This window comes from Osmerus eperlanus, chromosome 13 (genome assembly GCF_963692335.1).
Source record: "Osmerus eperlanus chromosome 13, fOsmEpe2.1, whole genome shotgun sequence".
NCBI lineage: Eukaryota > Metazoa > Chordata > Actinopteri > Osmeriformes > Osmeridae > Osmerus > Osmerus eperlanus.
This window is the reverse complement of record NC_085030.1, coordinates 15,422,450-15,442,962: the sequence shown is the minus strand read 5'-3', so window position 1 is coordinate 15,442,962 and position 20,513 is coordinate 15,422,450. Positions and strand designations below refer to the sequence as shown.

General features: G+C 48.1%; 1 protein-coding gene across 2 annotated transcripts; it reads left to right on the top strand.

Annotated features, from left to right (window-relative positions):
* The first annotated feature begins 206 nt into the window (after positions 1 to 206).
* On the top strand, positions 207 to 17,280 carry slc44a1b (solute carrier family 44 member 1b). Of its 2 annotated transcripts, none has more exons than XM_062476469.1 (16): positions 207 to 337; positions 2,077 to 2,166; positions 2,696 to 2,838; positions 7,435 to 7,571; positions 8,762 to 8,855; positions 9,062 to 9,231; positions 10,104 to 10,193; positions 10,306 to 10,466; positions 10,746 to 10,932; positions 11,410 to 11,578; positions 12,641 to 12,797; positions 13,839 to 13,922; positions 14,400 to 14,537; positions 14,760 to 14,996; positions 15,700 to 15,798; positions 17,079 to 17,280. In XM_062476469.1, the coding sequence occupies exons 1-16, from the start codon at positions 272 to 274 to the stop codon at positions 17,100 to 17,102; spliced, it is 2,046 nt and encodes a 681-aa protein (XP_062332453.1). In that variant the 5' UTR covers positions 207 to 271; the 3' UTR covers positions 17,103 to 17,280. The 2 variants fall into 2 exon arrangements, with proteins under 2 accessions (XP_062332453.1, XP_062332454.1); XM_062476470.1 differs by lacking the exon at positions 207 to 337 and adding an exon at positions 985 to 1,335.
* The last annotated feature ends 3,233 nt before the right edge of the window (positions 17,281 to 20,513 follow it).

Here is a 20,513-nt window from a genome sequence, read left to right as displayed (position 1 = left end):
GTGACACGGCAAGCAACGACTAGGCCTAGTGGGAACAAAATATTAATTTTAAATTTAGTTTAACACACCTACTGGCTACACACGCAACACAAATGCTGTACACACACATACACATATACACACACATATACACACATATACACACACAGTGTCACTGCTCACTCTCTCCCTGGTACAACTGAAAACAATGGAACAAAGATCCTCTCTTCCCTCTCGAACGGGCATCTCTGGTCCCGCTGAGCCTCACACAGCATGTTGGACAGCCCCGAAGATGGTCGAACAGAAGAGGCTGTCAAATCTGTCAACGAGCTCGCAACAAGTCAGGCTCCGGAAAAAGGTGGATCATTTTAACGACAGTTTTGAGCTAAGTCCTGACGATAAAAATAACCCTATATATATTTTGTTGAGCCTAATGCTAAATGTAGTTTGATTAGTTGATTGGTTTGATGTTTGAATCGTCTGTGGCTTCTTATCCAAATAGGCCTACTTTAATTGTGAAAACATGGTTAGGGTTAGATTAAAGGTTCTAGTAGCACATAGACTAGCATTGTTGTTATTGTTTTTATAGTTTGCATAGACCTAAATAAATAAGCTAACACGTCTTCAAAAAATATGAAAATGGAAAATGTCATGAAGGTGGAGAGGTATTTAAACTTTGATGAATATATGAGATTAAGACATTTCAGCGAGGATCAAACCCCGTCGACATAGCCTGTTTGGGAAAGGCTACTATAGTAAAAGACTGCATTTTACTTGACGTAGGCCTAATTAACCTCAAGCTCATTATATTCACTTAATAATAAATGCAAATTGTAATGTATTATTTAAACCACACGATTGAAAGGTGTAGTCCTATAATGAATAGGCTATAGGCTAGCAGCGCCAAAGCATCTGTTCAAAGTTGCGTTTTCAGTGAATTCCGATAAAGACACCGTAGGTTTGGATGTCGCGGGCCCCACCGAAGTCCCGCCATTCCCGCATCTGATGGGGTACCAAATGCGCAGGCTCAATGAGATGGATGGATGCTACGTCCCTTTTCCGGCAGCACCTGCACAATCCACCAGGAAGTGTGGCGCGATAAATCCTGAAGTATTAATCCCTTGTAGGCTACCAGGAGGAAGGAGACAGGAATTAGCATGCATTGCCCATGGGATTCGGTTATTGTACACCTTTTCTAATATACACATCGTTTAGTTCGGTGCTACGCAATTCATGCAGGGTAAACTAACACCGTCAACTCCCTGCAAGTTTGGGTTATTGTTTTCTTGTGGTGTAGCGTTGAGCTCTTCGCAAATCTAACCCTTGCCTGCAATGGGATGCTGCGGTAGTACAGAGGTAAGATAACGGTTTCCTCCACCCGAATGTGATTGCGTGTAGGCTACATTGTTGAAACGTGCAGCAATGTATTTTGACTATAAGTCAATTGTTACAATGATATGATACAATATGTTGCGGACGCAGTCATACAATAACAATTCATAGCTCCGTCGCCAGATTAGATTGTCTATCCTGAGACCAGTACATCCACCGCGTAGGGGTTTGTATAATCCTATTATTTGTTCCCATGAACCCGACAAGGAGACATATTTATTCATGCAGGGTAATATACCGGCTAACTGAAACGGAGCAATTTGTAACCGTTTTGATGTTCTGTCTCCGATGTTTAGCACCCCTTAGCCCGCTAGTTGCAAGCCCTCTGGTTGTCTATACAGGCTACCATAAATGGCTCTTCGGTGCCGTTACATCTTGTAAACAAACCTCACCGCCTCTTATATCTGGGTGTAGGATTGGATCGCTTTGTTTACAAATAAAATTATTTCATGTTATATAGGCTACTACAATAACCTTCAACACCAAGGAGTAGCCCATGTGAAATAATTAAAATGTGAAATTGCGAGGGGAAGCCTTTTCTTAAAGAAAGCCTCGTTGCGGTAGGCTAGGGTAGGTAATGGGGCATAATGAGGGCTTTAAAAATAGAAAGTGGATAAATGATACAGGTATTCTGTATCATACCACTTTGTTTTTGTTATAAGGTTGTGAGTTGTGGTCTAAAACAGTGTTCGTTTTCTTTTCTAGAGGACAAAGAGAGAATGGAAACCTTTAGAGGATCGAAGTTGCACGGATCTGCCGTGGTTTCTTTTGTTCACTGTGTTCTGCGTCGGCATGGTAAGCAGGAAATATGGCACAACCATATATCAAACATACACAAAATATACATCCAAAATATTACCCTGGAATCACATGTGTATGTACAAAATAATCTACACAACTAATTAGGACAAATAAACATGTCTGACCTCTCTTGTTTTACCCAACCAGTGGCACCTGTTTTGGTTTGTTAGTCTACTGTCTCACCCAGGGATTCATCCTAGCATTTAACTGGGACATCACCAATTTGTCCATACTTAAATGTCTCAAAGTAACACTTCTTTTCATCTGAAGATATGATCGACACATAGCTAGAGTTCCATTAACTGAGTCATGAATAGGCTACTTGGTGATTTGGGGTCAGTTTATGCTACCTTAAGCATTCAATTGATTGAATTCATTCATAACAACACTGCCTTCCATTGTGGACATACAGTCGGATGTGAATCCACTATCGTGGTGTGTGTCTGTACAGTCCCCCGCTGGGTGTGTTAGACCTCGGTCCTGACGCCTCCTTGAATACTAAAGGCGTCTCCTGTGTCCTCAGGGGAGCATCTGTGGGTTCACCATCGTGTCTGGGGGGGCCTCGCGCCTCGTCTTCGGGTATGACAGCTACGGGAACACGTGCGGCCAGCGCAACGAGCAGATCGAAGGAGTCCGGCTGAGCGGCCTCGATCAGACTGACAAAAAGTGAGTTTTTATTTCTGTCTCTTTCTCTCGCTCTGTTGTCAAGCTCTCTCTCTCTCTCATATCAATCTCTCTCTCTCTCTCTCTCTCTCTCTCTCTCTCTCGTCAAGCTCTCTACCTTAGTGTTTACTGCTGAGTTTTGTAGTGTCATAGGTGCTGATCTGTGGGTAAATGTGAAGCCCTCTGTGACATTGCTTGTTAAAAGGGCTGTGCAAATAAATGTTGATTTGGTTTGGCTTCACAGACAGTGGTTTTCACTTTTTAAGGTTATGTGTTATGGTCATCAGCAACCAATAGCCATTTGTTCCACTACGGTGCTGGTCATCAATGACACCGGGTGTAAAGTTATGATTACAATCGATGCCAGTGGCACACAGAATGTTGCATCTCTAGTATTGTGTTAAACCTCATGCTCACAAGACCTTTTTTAACCGACAAATAAGAGGCCACAATAACAGCAGTGTGGTCGTTCAGCAGACGTACAAGGGATGATTTGGACCTGAGACCTCTTGATCAGCAGTCAAACGCTCTACCGCTGAGCTAAAGCCATTCACATTATCTACATCAACCACGCTCATCGGATGAATAGAACGCAAATACGAAGTGGGATTCAAGCTGAGGTGCCTGTGAATAATGAAAGACCTTGAATACTTTGCGGATGAGGTGAACCAACTGACACACACTTGCTACTCAGTGTGTGGGTTCCCTGAGGTAGACAGGTATTCCAGTCTGTTGCATTTGCACAGCCGGAAAAAGGTTCCCGCCACCTCCCTGTTAGATTTCCTAATGTGCGTTTAATGCTTGGCTAGTGCCACACACCTGAGTCACCACCCCCTCATGCTAATTTCTTTCTTCAGGTTGAGAGAAGAGTGAGAGGAGAGAAGAAAAGGAATTCCAAATTGCTCTGCTTAAAAGTTCATGAGCTGTTTGGAGAGTCAGCTAAATGTGGTGTGGTCACATCAGACATTTCTCATCTTTTTAAATTACGATTTTGGTCGTTGGGTCTTGGAAGTGAATGTGTTTTCCCAGCTGTTATTTATACCGATGGAGCCTAGACATAAAGCCTGTCTCTCTGCTCTTGAGAGGAGGATGCAAACATGCTGATGTACCCAGTGGAGTGAAGCGAGACACTCATACAGCACATTGCTTGCCTGAACAGTACATAACACTCTCTATTTCTACAGCCGGTCTCACAGGGTGGTAATCTCATTTTAATGACAGATTCACTCCTCTTGCTAATAACTCTACAACGTATATACTCCATGTCTCTTTGGATTTACGTGGAGCGTGCATGAAGAGTGGCAGATGTATGTTCCTTCATCCACAGCAGTGTTTCCATAGGAGCTATGGATCTGTTGGGGTCACCAGGCTAGCTTCTCTGATTCATGAGCACCGCATTAGCAGGCAGTTATGTGGTCATTACTGCACTTTGAAAGGTCTTACAAGGATTAACTATTAATGGCACACACACATACACATATTCTCTCACGGAGATCCTTGTGGATTAGAAGCAAGGCGCTGGTGAGTTTGTGTGTGTGGTTGGCGTAGTGTGTTTAAGGTTTCTTTACCAGTCAAGGTCCTACACACACACACACCCTCTGTGGCTAGGAGAAGGTGTGAGATATTGACTTCTAGGGCTTGCCGTGAGCACTCACCACCTGATGCTGAAGAATTCAACTGTCATGGGATTTAATTAAGGACTACAGAGCTGTCAATCCTCTCCCCTTTTCTACCTCCCATGGTCCACTCTCTCTCTCTCCCCTACCCCACTCTCTCTCTCTACCTCCCCAGCCTCTCTCTCTCTCTCTCTCTCTCTCTCTCTCTCTCTCTCTCTCTCTCTCTCTCTCTCTCTCTCTCTCTCTCTCTCTCTCTCTCTCGCCCGAGTCCCTCTCTCCTCCTCTGGCTCTCTCTCTCTCCCCCCCCTCTCTCTAGCTCCCCAGCCCCCCCCCCCCCCCCCCTCTCTCTCTCTCTCTCTCTCTCTCTCTCTCTCTCTCTCTCTCTCTCTCTCTCTCTCTCTCTCTCTCTCTCTCTCTCTCTCTCTCTCTCTCTCTACCTCCCCAGCCCCTCTCTCTCTCTGTCTCCCCCCCCCCCCCTCTCTCTCTCTCTCTCTCTCTCTCTCTCTCTCTCTCTCTCTCTCGCCCGAGTCCCTCTCTCCTCCTCTGGCTCTCTCTCTCTCTCTACCTCCCCAGCCCCTCTCTCTCTCTCTGTCTCTCCCCCTCTCTCTCTCTCCAGATCCCCTCCTCTTTTTCCTTCCCACTCTCTTCAGCTGTCATTTGGTGTATCTGCGTTTTCCGGTCATTAGGCAGCAGAATATAACCACGGTTAAAATACCCTTTTGCCCTTCTATGTTCCCATGGTGTTCAGGGTGCGTAGTTCTGCTAAGACAAGGTTGTGCCCGACGCTGTCCAGACAGCTCGGTTTAAAGTAAGTCACTGGAGTAAGCTCCCTGCCCCATGCTGTGAAGCCGCTTGAACGGGAGGGGTAAGTGAGACACGGAGGCAGTCGCCCAGTCTGAGGAAGGCTGGTGTCACCTAACACGATCACCCAAAACAAAGTTAGAGCTTAAGTGCCCGCCTGGTCAAAGTTCAGAAGGCCTACTCTGCAGGTTGGAACTACTGATGAGCAGATCTTCACAAGGCCTGCAAACACGGAAACTACTGCTCTCGGCACTCCAACTCCCAGCATGCCATACTGCCACTACTGCTCTCGGCACTCCAACTCCCAGCATGCCATACTGCCACTACTGCTCTCGGCACTCCAACTCCCAGCATGCCATACTGCCACTACTGCTCTCGGCACTCCAACTCCCAGCATGCCATACTGCCACTACTGCTCTCGGCACTCCAACTCCCAGCATGCCATACTGCCACTACTGCTCTCGGCACTCCAACTCCCAGCATGCCATACTGCCACTACTGCTCTCGGCACTCCAACTCCCAGCATGCCATACTGCCACGATGATCCAGTATGTGTTCAGTTCTGCCCTATAGAATCAAACCTCAGGCTGGTTGATACTTGATATCATAAAGTGACCCTACCATACCAAGAACATACCAGGAACATACCAAGGACACGTAGCATGCGTCTATGTATATGAGTACTAGTGTAGTTGTCTGTATGGGTAGATGTGTTGTGTGTGGGTAAGTGTATCCTAGTGTTGGTGTAGGTGTGTATCGCTGTGCAGTTGTATGTGTGTGGGTGTGAGTGTAAATGTAGTTTCTATGTGTGGGTATGTATATGGTTGTGTAACAGCAGATCTGCCAGCCCCGGGGCGGTCCAGTATCAGGCACAGTGCTGCCCCCACTCCTCTCTCCCAGTAAAGATATTCTCCTCCTTACTTCCTGTTTTCCCTTAAACTCCTCCAATCTGGAGCAAGAGCCGGACTTGTGATGTAGTGTGTCTGGATGCCGTTGTGGTGCTGGTCTGAGTGGTCTCGTATCGCTCTACCAGGGCGTGTTCACCTGGGACCAAGCCAGACGGGTGGAAGGCTGTTTGTGAGGTCTATTGTCATCAGTAGTGGCAGTGATTCAGTGTGTCATCATGTAGACGGCTCTGTTTACTGCCTGCTCTGTGTCTTGTCTGCACGACTGTATGTTACTGACACACGGGACAATGGGGTGTGTGTTTGTGCGTGCGGACCTGTGCTGTATGCATTTATTTGTTTGTGTGTCTGTGTGTTTGGTTCGTGTTTGTGTGGGTCTCGTATGTGTTTCATGTGTGTGTGTCGTGTGTGTGTTTCATATGTGTGTGTGTGTGTGTGTGTGTGTCTCGTGTGTGTCTGTCTGCGTGTGTGTCAAACGTGGACGCACGTCTCCCTAAGTATATAAAATGAGGACAGGCTGAGGGAGCGTTGTGAACAATTTGAAAAATGCTCTTGTTCCCTTTCCCTCTCCGCCGGCCAAGTCGGATGGACAAGTTCCAACCACCTCCGCCAGAGTTTCCCACCCACCACATGGTTTTTTTGGCGTGTCTCAGTGAATGAGGTGTTGTGGTTCGGGAGAGCGATGGCGTTCCAGATCAGCAGACTGGCTCGGCCAGGACCAGGTCTTGTGATCCCGTTGGTGAGGCCTACGCTCTGGTTTTGTGCTGACTTTTACCTCCTCGTTGGGTTCAGAAACAGGCTCTGATTTATATCTGAGTGGTTAGGGCACCTGTCTGCAGGTCAAGAGTTTGCCGTTTTAAATCCCTTCCTGTATTGTAAAAAGGTGTCGGGTAAATGAATATGTTACATTATATTACAAGAGAAAGGTTGCTGATTTTCGCAAGTTACTTGACAGAGTAAGTTTCCAGATCACTGTCAAGACAGAAATGTGTTGAGTACCGTAGATATCATCCAGTTCCCGCCTTTAGTTATGAATGGCAGGCAGTGTACCTGTCTTTTGAGAGATGTATAACTCAGTGGCACAACGTCTGATTGCAGATCAAGAGGTCCCAGGTTTCCAGGTTCAAACCCCCATCTGTACATGGCTTTGGATGAAAGTGTCTGAACACGTTATCAGTGTTTCCCATGTTAGGGTTAGGTGTAGGGTTATGGTTAGGTCTGTGGTCTGTGTTTCGTTCGCTGGTACTAATGTGCTATGTGTTTGTTTTGGTCTATAGGTATGTGTTCTTCCTGGACCCCTGCAACATCGACATAGTGCAGAGAAAGATCAAATCCATGGCCCTGTGTGTCTCCCTGTGTCCCTATGAAGAGATGAAGACCTACGACCACCTCAAGAGGTTTGCGATGCAAAATGGTGAGCTATCACTTAGCTATTATCTAGCTTAATATTACTTAGCTGTTACCTAGCTATTTGTATTAGGCCTACCTAGTTATTAAAATTAATTAGTTATTACTTTGGTATTTTTTAGTTATTAATATTACTTAGCTATCACCTAGCTATTACTTAGCTTTTAGCCATTAGCCAACCGTAAACAAAAAACTAACTTCTTTTCCTGAAATTCTCCTCTTTCATGCCAACAGTATATGAGATATATAAGTTAATAGTAGTGTACCACAAACTGAAGTTCAGTAAAGCAGAGATCATAAGGGAAGGTCTCGTTTTCAACAGTAGGACATTGCTACAGAGACTAACCCCGACGTCATGACAGTGAATCACTGACTGCCTTCCTCGGGGACGACAAACGCTTTCCACACAAACAGTGACATACCCGTGACCTGGCGTGCCATCGTCCCTTAATACTGTCCTTTCATTCACCACACACACACACGCAGAGAAATACACACACAGAGATACACTTACTGTACACACAAACACACACACATTGTCAACACAGAGACACGCATACATACATTAACACACACACACATACATATTGTACACACACAGTAACACACACACACACACACACACACACACACACACACACACACACACACACACACACACACACACACACACACACACACACACACACAGTCTTGCTGTCTGGCACTGAGGGCACCTTGGCACATGTGTAGAGCGAACTAAATTAACAAAGACACCATTAAGCCCGGTACCTCGCCTGATTGTATGGATGCCATTGTTTTGTGCCAGCCTAGCCCATCCTTCACCCCTGCCACCATGTCTACTGCCAGATGGACTGAAATACGGATTGTAACTCACTGTACACGGTTTGCAGCTCGTGGTTGATGCAGATTTCTGCTTTTTCACAGAGATGGCCGGGTTTACATCAGAATAAACATGACAAGCCCTCTCTCTCCCCCTGCCTTTCCTGTCTTTCTTAAACTGTCACTATCCAACTAAGCAGAAAAAGCAACAAACAAAAAATGATAAACAGAATTTTTTTGATAAAGCAGATGCTTTTATTCGAAGCAACGTACAAAAAGCGTTTTGGAATATTTTTAATTTTATTTTGTATTATTATTATTTTTTACTATTATTGTTGTTCATTCTCCTCCTTCTGTCTGTGGTTTCTATCTCAGGGTCTGAACTGTGTTCCTATGAACTGGCCGGTCATAAATACCCAGGACATCCTGACAGATTCGACAAATGTCCCAAACTTCCCGTCCCACCCAGGTAGGAGGATCCCTGAATTGAAAAAAACTCTCTTGTGTTCCCCATGATTAATACGATGGACTGTCCCAACCTGTACATTCCTCCAAGTTAGGGATAGATTCTCTGCCCTGTGTCCTCCAACCACCCCACCCCTTCCTGCCCCATCTCCCTGCGTACCTTCCGTTGTGACCTTTGACCCTCGACCCCTCCCTCTCGTCCTATCACAGCAAAGCGTTGCCCGTGTTCAACCGCTGCACGCCAGTGGACATCTCCTGCTACGCAAAGTTCGCCGAGGCGGTGGTGACCTTCGTGAGTGACAACAGCATGCTGCACAGGCTGATCGCGGGCGTGATGGCCAGCAAGGAGATCATCGTGGGCCTCTGTCTGTTGGCACTAGGTGATGACCTCATCAACATGCGCCTTCACGCAGAACCAGGATGGGGGATTCATGGGAGATTTTAGGGGGTTCCGTTCAAACAACAACAAAAAAACCTTTGTGCTCAACAATTTTTACATTTAGAGTTGGGGTGTATTTTAATGCAGTTTTGTTGTGAGAACCTGCATTGCATGATAATCATCTTCAGATGACTGAGTTGGCCGAGCTGTTACCTTTTTAAAGGAGCATCTGATATGAATGCTGTCGGGGTAGCTATGGACAGGCCTGGCTGGTCCTGCTCTCGTGCCTCTCTCTCCGGATGCCCCGGAGAGGTGTCAGCACATGCTGTACGTCTGAAAATGCAGAGCCGACGAGAAAATAAAGCAGAGTCATCACATCTCCGAGCTTCCCTCAGGCTGCGTGGCGCAGCAATGTTGTGTTTGGAGGGAAGGAGAGATCCCGGGTCACTGACATGTTCTGGGAAGTCTGTTGAGGGCTTGGGTGGTCTAGGTGAAGCTGGTGTCGGTTTTAACGTCAATATTTAGCTTTTGCTGTTTTTTGTTTTTTTTAAAACCTTTTTTAAGATGAGGTGATTAGCTTACCTCTGCTTTCTTCTTCTCTTGGGGTGTAGTGTGTGAGTGTTGATCTGTGTGTTGCTGTTTGCAATCGTTTGTATTAAGTTAAACAAGTTTGGTGTAGAGACTGGTGTGCTCTTGGGAGATGATGTGGTGTGTGTTGGGTTGTTGTGTTGTTATGGTGTGTGTCATGGTGTGTGTGTTTGGTTGTTGTGTTGTTATGGTGTGTGTCATGGTGTGTGTGTGTTGGGTTGTTGTGTTGTTATGGTGTGTGTGTGTTGTTATGGTGTGTGTCATGGTGTGTGTGTTGTGTTGCAGTTCTGTCCATGATCCTGATGGTGATCATCCGCTACATCTCTGCCGTGCTCGTCTGGATCCTCACCGCCCTCGTGGTGCTGGGCTCCCTGGGTGAGGTCACTTCCTGTCACCACCTCGTCCCTTCCTGTTCGGTTCAAACTTGGCTTTCCCAGAGTTGTTTTTCTTGTCTTGATTTGATTTGTCTCTGTGCTTCCGTCTTCAGCGGGCACCAGTGTTCTGTGGTGGCTGTACATCGACCACCGGTTAACGGGCAACAACACGTCCACGAAGGAGGCCAAGGAGGAAGCCAGGGAGGAAGAAGAGGTGACCAGGGACAACGTCCAAGGTCTGCTGGTGTACGCCATCGCTGCCACAGTCTTCACCGTGAGTATACAGACAGGTTGAGGGAAGATGCTAGAATCTGAAATCTACATTTGAAATCTGTCATCTGAATCCTCCCCCCCCATACACCTTCTCCTTCCCTCTCTCCTCTCTTCCTTTCCCCGTCTCTCCCCCCTACTCTCCTCCCTCACTCTCTCCTCCCTCACTCTCTCCTCCCTCACTCTCTCCTCCCTCACTCTCTCCTCCCTCACTCTCTCCTCCCTCACTCTCTCCTCCCTCACTCTCTCCTTCCTCTCTACACTCCCTACCCCTCCCTCCCAGGTGATCCTGCTGCTGCTGATGCTATTCATGAGAAAGCGCGTGGCCCTCACCATCGCCCTGTTCCACGTGGCTGGGAAGGTTTTCATCCACCTGCCCCTGCTTACCCTGCAGCCCTTCTGCACCTTCCTGGCCCTGGTGGTCTTCTGGCTCTACTGGATCCTGGTGCTGCTCTTCCTAGGGACCACCGGTGAGGAGGGGGAGAGGGGGAGGCTGTGGGGTGGCATGGGGAGAGGAGGAGGCTGTGGGGTGGCGTGGGGGGAGGAGGACGGGGGTGGGAGTGGATATGGGGCCAGTGAGGGGGAGAACACAGGAGGAGGACGGGGGTGGCGGGTGAGGCGGAGTGATTCTGAGGAAGGTGGAGGAGAAGGAAGGTGGATAGAAAGTACAGTGTAAAATAGGAGAGAAAAACAGTTGAGATGAACAAGAATTAAGAATAGACTCAAATCAGGAGGAGTGAAGGGAGAGCACACATGCAGTCCTACCAGGAACACAAACAGGATGGGGATTTAGGGGGAGTTTTTAGAGGATTCAGTCCCTAAACAACCTGCCCTCAGGCTCACCGATTGTTAAACTTTTCTGAAAAGCATCCCAAAACCCAAGGTACATTCATAGCACCACAGAACGTCAAATATACATTCCAATCTCTGCTCCCCCCCCCCCTTAGGGAACCCGATCCAGAACGAGGAGACAGGCCTTACAGAGTTCCGCCTGACGGGGGCGCTGCAGTACCTGACCTGGTATCACGCCGTGGGCCTCATCTGGATCAGCGAGTTCATTCTGGCCTGCCAGCAGATGACCGTGGCCGGGGCCGTGGTCACATACTACTTCACCAGGTACACTGCTAGCTACACTTCACCAGGTACACTGCTAGCTACACTTCATTAGGCACACTGCTAGCTACACTTCACCAGGTACACTGCTAGCTACACTTCACTAGGTACACTGCTAGCTACACTTCACCAGGTACACTGCTAGCTACACTTCACCAGGTACACTGCTAGCTACACTTCACTAGGCACACTGCTAGCTACACTTCACCAGGTACACTGCTAGCTACACTTCATTAGGCACACTGCTAGCTACACTTCACCAGGTACACTGCTAGCTACACTTCACCAGGTACACTGCTAGCTACACTTCACCAGGTACACTGCTAGCTACACTTCACTAGGCACACTGCTAGCTACACTTCACCAGGTACACTGCTAGCTACACTTCACCAGGTACACTGCTAGCTACACTTCACCAGGTACACTGCTAGCTACACTTCACCAGGTACACTGCTAGCTACACTTCATTAGGCACACTGCTAGCTACACTTCACCAGGTACACTGCTAGCTACACTTCACCAGGTACACTGCTAGCTACACTTCACCAGGTACACTGCTAGCTACACTTCACCAGGTACACTGCTAGTTACACTTCATTAGGCACACTGCTAGCTACACTTCACTAGGGACACTGCTAGCTACACTTCACTAGGGACACTGCTAGCTAAACTTCACTAGGGACACTGCTAGCTACACTTCACTAGGGACACTGCTAGCTACACTTCACTAGGGACACTGCTAGCTACACTTCACTAGGGACACTGCTAGCTACACTTCACTAGGGACACTGCTAGCTACACTTCACTAGGGACACTGCTAGCTACACTTCACTAGGGACACTGCTAGCTACACTTCACATACTACTTTACTAGGTACACTGCTAGATCTTTACTGCACATGACATGCAACGCAACGTATATCTACCGTATCTACCACTTTCATCTCTTCCTCTATGGACTGTCTTCCCTCTGGCCCCTCTCTCTTCACCTCCTGCCTCCTCCCTTGTGCCTTCTCTCTCCTGCCTCCTCCCCTGCCTCCTCCCTCTCCCTTGGCCCCACCCCCAGGGATAAGGGCCGCCTCCCGGTCACACCCATCCTGTCCTCGGTGCTGCGCCTGGTGAGGTACCACCTTGGCACGGTGGCCAAAGGCTCCTTCATCATCACCCTGGTGAAGATCCCCCGCCTCCTCCTCATGTACATCCACAACCAGCTCAAAGGAAAGGTACCGTAACCAGCCCAGTGTGGCCCCGTAACCAGGGCAGTGTGGCCTCTTAACCAGGGCAGTGTGGCCCCGTAACCAGGGCAGTGTGGCCTCTTAACCAGGGCAGTGTGGCCCCGTAACCAGGGCAGTGTGGCCTCTTAACCAGGGCAGTGTGGCCCTGTAACCAGCCCAGTGTGGCCTCTTAACCCTTGTGCTGCCTTCGGGTCACATGACCCAAAGGTTCATAACGAACCATCGTTGTGTTTACCCAATTTTACCCAATACAAAAACAAATAAAAATAATTTTCTTTTAACCTTCGCAATGTGGGGGGTCTGAGACAGCCCAATGGTTAAAAGAAAATGCTTCACTTTGTTTTTGTATGCGGTAAAGTTGTCGCAATACGACGGTGGGTCACAATGACTGATGGGTCAGAACGACCCGAAGATAACACAAGGGTTAACCAGGGCAGTGTGGCCCCGTAACCAGGGCAGTGTGGCCTCTTAACCAGGGCAGTGTGGCCTCTTAACCAGGGCAGTGTGGCCCCGTAACCAGGGCAGTGTGGCCCCGTAACCAGCCCAGTGTGGCCTCTTATCCAGGGCAGTGTGGCCCCGTAACCAGCCCAGTGTGGCCTCTTAACCAGGGCAGTGTGGCCCCGTAACCAGCCCAGTGTGGCCTCTTAACCAGGGCAGTGTGGCCCCGTAACCAGGGCAGTGTGGCCTCTTAACCAGGGCAGTGTGGCCTCTTAACCAGGGCAGTGTGGCCTCTTAACCAGGGCAGTGTGGCCCCGTAACCAGCCCAGTGTGGCCTCTTAACCAGGGCAGTGTGGCCCCGTAACCAGCCCAGTGTGGCCTCTTAACCAGGGCAGTGTGGCCCCGTAACCAGGGCAGTGTGGCCTCTTAACCAGGGCAGTGTGGCCTCTTAACCAGGGCAGTGTGGCCTCTTAACCAGGGCAGTGTGGCCTCTTAACCAGGGCAGTGTGGCCCCTTCACAGTGTGAAAGAGCGTTAGCTGTCAAGAGCCCCTCCCGGTTTCCCCTCTGACCCTCTGTGTTTCTCCTCTCAGGAGAATGCATGTGCTCGCTGCATGCTGAAGACCTGCATCTGCTGTCTGTGGTGCCTGGAGAAGTGCCTCAACTATCTTAATCAGGTACAGTCTTCTCTCTCTGTCCGTCACCTGGGAGGGAAGGGGAGGAGGGGATAGGAGGGGATAGGAGGGGAGGGTAGGAGAGAGGAGGGGAGGGTAGGAGAGAGGAGGGGAGGGTAGGAGAGAGGAGGGGAGGGGAGAGGACGGGAGGGTAGGAGAAAGGAGGGGAGAGGAGAGGAGAGGAGGGGAGGGGAGGGGAGGAGAGAGGAGGGGAGGGGAGGGGAGGGGAGGAGAGGAGAGGAGAGGAGAGGAGAGGAGAGGAGAGGAGAGGAGAGGAGAGGAGAGGAGAGGAGAGGGGAGGGGAGGGGAGGGGAGGGGAGGAGCGACAGGACACATTTTAAGAGCTGCTGAAGATTGAAAGATTCTCGAGCTGGTCTGTGGGAACACCAATCTCTACATGTATTTATTGTATTACTTGGATCTGGGTCATGTGACTTGGATCTGGGTCATGTGACTTGAGTCTGGGTCATGTTCCCGTAGAACGCGTACGCGGCCACAGCCATCAACAGCACCAGTTTCTGCACGTCTGCTCGCGATGCCTTCGTCATCCTGGTGGAGAACGCCCTGCGGGTGGCGGCCATCAACGCCGTGGGCGACTTCGTTCTCTTCCTGGGCAAGGTGAGGAGCGCGCTGGTCATGTGACAAGGACGCTGGTCATGTGACAAGGACGCTGGTCATGTGACAAGGACGCTGGTCATGTGGGCATAAAAGCTCAATAACTCAAGTGTGAAATGCTGCGTCAGCGTACGTGTCGAATGTAAAAAAAAAAAAAAACGAAAAGTAAATGTTTCTAAAATAATACGTCGATGATGATAACGATGTTCCCCGTGACCCCGCCAGGTCCTGATCGTGACGTCCACGGCCTTCGCTGGCGTGCTGCTGCTGAACTACCAGCGGGACTACGCAGAGTGGGTGCTGCCCCTCATCATCGTGTGTCTGTTCTCCTTCCTGGTGGCCCACTGCTTCCTGTCCATCTTCGAGATTGTGGTGGACGTGCTCTTCCTGTGCTTCGCCATCGACACCAAGTACAACGACGGCACTCCGGGGAGGGAGTTCTACATGGACAAGGCCCTGATGGTGAGGGTGGAGTGCCTAGCTACACGAGCACCAGGAATATCATGCAGATTTACTTTCCTGTCTGTATATCTGTCTCTTTGTACTCCCCCCCCTCTCTCTCTCTGCCTGTCTATATCTATTTATGTTTTTATCTCTATCCATCTAACTTATTTATTTCTTCTTTGCATCTCTGCCTCTGCTAGTCTGGCTGCTGCCTTTATGCTTCCAAAACTCCCAAGGACGGTCAAACAAGTTTTTTCTCTTGGAACGTCAGATGTTTCCTTCAGATACGCTGTCAACTAACTCACCAGGCAGGGCGGGGATGGGGGGTGAGGAGGTGGAGGGTGAGGGAGTTAGGGGGTGAGGGGGGAGATATGCAGATATGTGGAGTGTCTTGTTTGATCTGGCTCACTACCTTGAGCATCTTTCGTGGGAGCTGGTTGGTGGGCTCTGACAGGCTCATGCAGAGCTGTTATCTGCCTCCGTGTTAAAAACCCACCGACTTCAAAGATAGTCTTTTCGTTGAGATGATAGAAAGGAGGGAAAAAAATATTGAATCAATTGCGCCTGTTCTTCACGTTTTGAGTCTTTTTAAATGTGGTGAATGCAGTCCTGCTCCTCTCCAACTGGACCCACCCACCCCTCCCAACCCCCCCTCAGCCAGAACGACGCCCCGGGCTGGAGCGTGTTGTGGTCTGTAACTCCTCTCTACCGCCCCCTGCAGGAGTTTGTGGAGAACAGCAGGAAGCTGGAGCGCGTGGTGGAGCGTGGGAGGAGCCGGCCCAAAGAGGTGGTGTCGGAGGGGGCGGAGATGAAACCCATGGTGAGTGACAGCGGGGGAGGGGAGGCGGGCGCCGGCGTGGGGTTGGATGGAGGCGGCGGAGAGTGGGATGACCAGCAGGGGTTCCACGTGTACTACCTGATGGTGGGCGTCCTGGTGGACTGGGCCCTGTCGGAGCCCAGCGCCCTGGTCCTCTGCCTGACCGAGGACATGGTCATATTCCTGTGCGTGTACCTGCCCACCTCCACGCTCTTCCTGTTCGCCACCCTCCTCCAGGAGCCCGGCCCCGCGCCCACCGCCTCGCCCACCGCCTCTGTCTCCGCATGCCAACCCTCCCCCCTACGCACGTCCCCGGGCGCATGCTAACACGTGCTAACACCGCGCAGTCACCACTCACAGCGAAACTGCTTTCATCATTTTTCATTTCCTTTTTTTTTGGGGGGTTTGTGTTTTTTTTGTTACTTGTTCACTGTTACTTCCTGACTATCTTGAACCGCGAACTGTGGCCCCTGTGTGTATATAGGGTACGTTTCCTCTCTTCCAGCCTTATCATCACCATGGTGCTTTTAGGACGAGAGGGGGCTGTGTCTAGTGATGCAGATAATAAGTTGTCAGACTGGTGTGTGGGGGTGGGGGTAGGGCCCCCCTCCTTGGGGCGCCGGCCACAAACATCAACAGAGCCAGGGGGCCAATAGGTGGAGAGCTATGACTCATCTCGTCTGCCTACCCAGCATGCAGCTGCATTACACAAAGTGGTGCATGAGCTGGAGTTTCCACGGTGGCTAGGGGGCACCATGGCTCTGCTTCTCTGTTTACTTGGACGTTTAGCCATCCTGTTGAATCCAGATAGTGAAAACGATGAGCTGCATGTTTGGTGATTTATCTAAGGCTAGACACAGTATATCTACAGCCCCAGTTTCCCCAGACTGGTAATTGTTTGTGAAAGTGTACGAAAGACTAGATGACGACTGTAGGACTGCGGAATCAGGAAGCTATCGAGCGTCAAGCGAAGGATCAGATTGATGTTTCTCGAGGGAAAACAACAGTGGACTCAAGGATAGGACTGTCTTTTCCCTCACCTGCCTCTCTCAAAGAACCTTTAGTCTTTTGGTTTCAAGATAGATCGGACACTAACCTCTTCACTGCTCCACTGCATGGCTTCCGTATCCACCTCCTTCTACATTAACTTCATCTAACTGCATCCGAGAGCAATTTCCAACCCATCTTTTTCACTCATCCTATCCTTTCATCCAGAGACTGTCAGTGACTGCATGAGCTGCTGTGAACATATTAATGAGACGTGAATAACTCTGCTTTTCCAGGCCCCAGGAACAAGTTCAGCTTGACCAAAATCACCAAATGGGACTTTTTAAAAAGACATTCCAAAATGTTTATTTTTACCAATGTGTAACATGTTTACTATGGTTTCACTCAAGGGAATACAATATTTTAATAAGAAATTGTAAAAAAAAAAAATAACGATGTAATGAAGCACTTTATATTGAAGCGCTGCATATTTTAAAAGGCTGATGCATTTTTCGTAGGGATGTCCTTTTTTATAAGACTAAAAGTAAACTGTTGCCATTTAGTCAAACACAGTACTAAAAATTCACTTTTGGTTAACGTTTTGGCATAGCGAGTTAGCTTTTCCTCTGATCTCAGCTACTGCTGAGTCCGCCCACTCATCAGTCATGCGACTATGAAGCACTTAGATGTGTGTTTTTTAATCAACCACTGAACTTGAGTATGAAGACACTCACTTTGAATTGTTGTTCAGTCATGAAGGGGTGTTTCGCAACTGAACTGTGTTTTTATTAGAATGAGTGTTGATGAAAGTCTTTTTTATTTCTTTTTTTATTTCTTTCATTCTCTTTTTATCAGATTATCTTCGTTGACAGCTGTTGATTTTCTGTAAACAAAACAAACAAGGCCCAGTCATGTTAGAGGGATGGTGACGGTGGCAGTGTAAGAATCTAGGTCCCAGCAAGGCTCTCATTAGTGGCCCCTCAGATCTGAGAGGACTGTGAAGGGGACAAGGTAGCAACAGGCCAAGACTGGCTCCAGCCGCCTGGTAAGGTACATGGACCGGGCCTTGTTGCTCAGACCCGTCCACTCCCTTCAGATCTTCACAGGGCCATGGAGGGCACACCTTCATGTTGGGTGGGGAAGGATGGATGGATGGAGGTTAGAGGTGGAACTTTGATTGGTTGACCATGAGTCGCTGACAGGAAGTGCTCAGTAGAGCTGGATAGTGTGAGCCTTGTCTTAAGCACAGAGACCATGGATCCGGTTAGTGCCGTGGTACAGGTGATCGATACTCCAGTCTCCATTAATCCAACTCCTATGTCCTGATTGGGATTGATTGACATCTAACCTGGCTTGAAGCGCGCAGTGAGATGTCAGTTCTCTCTTCCTCCGGTGTCCGAACTCTCCGACGCCACTCTCTGCCCTCAGAACGTCAAACTTCCTGTTACAATCTCATGAATGAACTGGCATCTCCACTTTTCAGAAAGGAAACCCATTCAAATAAGTGAATGAAAAGCTATTTAAAATGAAAATGATTCGATCTGAAAGACATCCACATGGTTAAGTTACTAAAATATCAGATCTGTGTTCCTGTGTACAGTTGCTCTAGTGCAGGGTAGTCCAACTGCTCCTGAAGAAACACTTTGCTCTAAATTTTCATTCCGACCCTAATCCATCACACCTGATTCTTATAATTAGCTGGTTCATAAGCTATATAACTGGGGTTGGAGTGTAAACCTACAGGAGGGTTGATCTCCAGGGCAGTCCGGCTCTTGTGAATGGATGGTGAAAGCTTAGCAGCGCAATGCCGTGAGCGCCACAGTTGTTATGAGTCCTGAGTCGATGTGTTGTCATTAGAGGAAGCCATGCAGAACTTGGTGGACCCTGTGGAGATGCCAGAAGATAGCACAGTGAGCAATAACATAACTCTGTCGGTATTAACTGCTACAAATAAGTCTTCCTACATTCGTTTTCATTTTTTCTAGACCATTTCTCCTGACGTAGTGTGTCTAGTTTGTTTGGCAAGGGTGGAGTGTGTGTGTGTGTGTGTGTGTGTGTGGGGGGGGGGTAGTAGCAAGATAGTATCTCCTGGTGTTAGTCCCTGTTTATCACTTCAGCACCTCTTGGATTGAGGGCATGAATTGGGTTGTTGTGAGCCTTAAAGAAAGCCCCCATTTTTCTTTTCAGCTGTTATATGTATGTCTGTTAAGCCCATAAAGGGCCAACTACCAGAGCGACTGAAGAACATTATCCCCATTTTTCTTTCTATTTTCTTTGTCTTACTAGAAAGAGAAGGTACTACATTTTGTTTTTGCGTTAAGAGGTTCAGAATGGTACGAATGGGTCATTAAGATGTATGCAGTTGTTTTCGTAATGAAAGTTTTAACAATATGTTGTAAAGACTGAATAAGTATCCTGTGTGTTATGATGTTGTGATGTGACGAGGTCGGGTGTTACCGGGAGTGGGACGGCTGTGACTGTTGTCATGACAACCTTTCATCATCAGTCTCTCTGCAGGGGTGAAAAAAACATCATCCACAAAACATTGTGTGTTTAAATACAGGAAGACGAACTAGACTGTCCGGGGACTTCTCTCCGGAAATACACTAGACCGTACACTAAGAATTAGCTATGAAATATTAAGAGCATGTGTGTTGAAAATGGTCAAACTGAACTCATTGCCACAAGATTCTAAATGCGCAAAGCATGTTAGGACTGCACTACTAATATGGTGTTTCTTTCAACATCGAGATACATTTCACATATGTAAATAAATAAAACAAGTTTAACATGTTTGGTCAGTCAGTATGATATAGAAATTCTATTTAATGTTTAAGCAAGAAACGTTCCTAGTGAGCATACTGGAAAAAAGTATATAAACCACTGTAAGCACACTCAGTGAATTCATAATGGACATAGGCTACTGAACAAACCGTATTAAGTTAACTGAAAACTGTGTAACTCAATTGTGAGTCCGTTACAGAAGACCAAGATTTTTCAACTAAATCACTGGGTTGACATTTCCATTTCCAGAATGACTGGGCCCTTTCTACTCACGCCTCTTGAATACGTTGTGATTAGAACGTAATCAGATGGACCAGTTGCTCGCAGTCTGGAGGAAATGCATTTCTTTCACTTTTGAAATGTTTTTTGAGTGAAAAGGTTACGCGCGTCCGATAAGGAACGCACAGTAAGGAAAGAAACCGACATGGATTTTGACCAGATGCGGGTGACGTGTGTGGGAAGGACCCAAGGCTACAACTCTTTTTTTTTCTTCTTTTTTTTTTATCGACTGTACAGAGAACTCCGCCACTCACAAACCACGCCGTTCTGTTTGCCAAACTCTACAGGTACTTAATCCAAGGTCGATTCAACACACTATCGCACGCCGAAACCACGCTGTGCAAACGTGTGGTTTCGTGTCTGTGTCATTTTTCATCAATATTTTTCGACAGCTGTAACAGCAAGGTGCTCTAGAAACAGCTGCAACACTTAAGGTCTGCTTCGTTTGCTTCCGTTAATAAGAGGCAGAAAGCCCGACTCAAAAAGTATTGTAAAGCCAGTAGCCACTCAAAACAAAGGACCGTAGACGACTTGCATGTTTTTAGAATGCATATCTCCTGCTCTTTGAATGGAGATCCATCTTTGTAGGGTGTGAATATATAATGGCATTAGATCCACGTGACTTAACACAGACCTAACAGATAGAACAATAGCTTTACTCAGCCACT

Bases quoted from the DNA above. Each gene is read 5' to 3' on its own strand.
- slc44a1b (XM_062476469.1), top strand. From the start codon at position 272: ATGGTCGAACAGAAGAGGCTGTCAAATCTGTCAACGAGCTCGCAACAA. The intron at 2,839-7,434 runs GTGAGTTTTTAT...TTTGGTCTATAG, and splicing joins CTCGATCAGACTGACAAAAA to GTATGTGTTCTTCCTGGACC. The intron at 14,538-14,759 runs GTGAGGAGCGCG...TGACCCCGCCAG, and splicing joins TCGTTCTCTTCCTGGGCAAG to GTCCTGATCGTGACGTCCAC.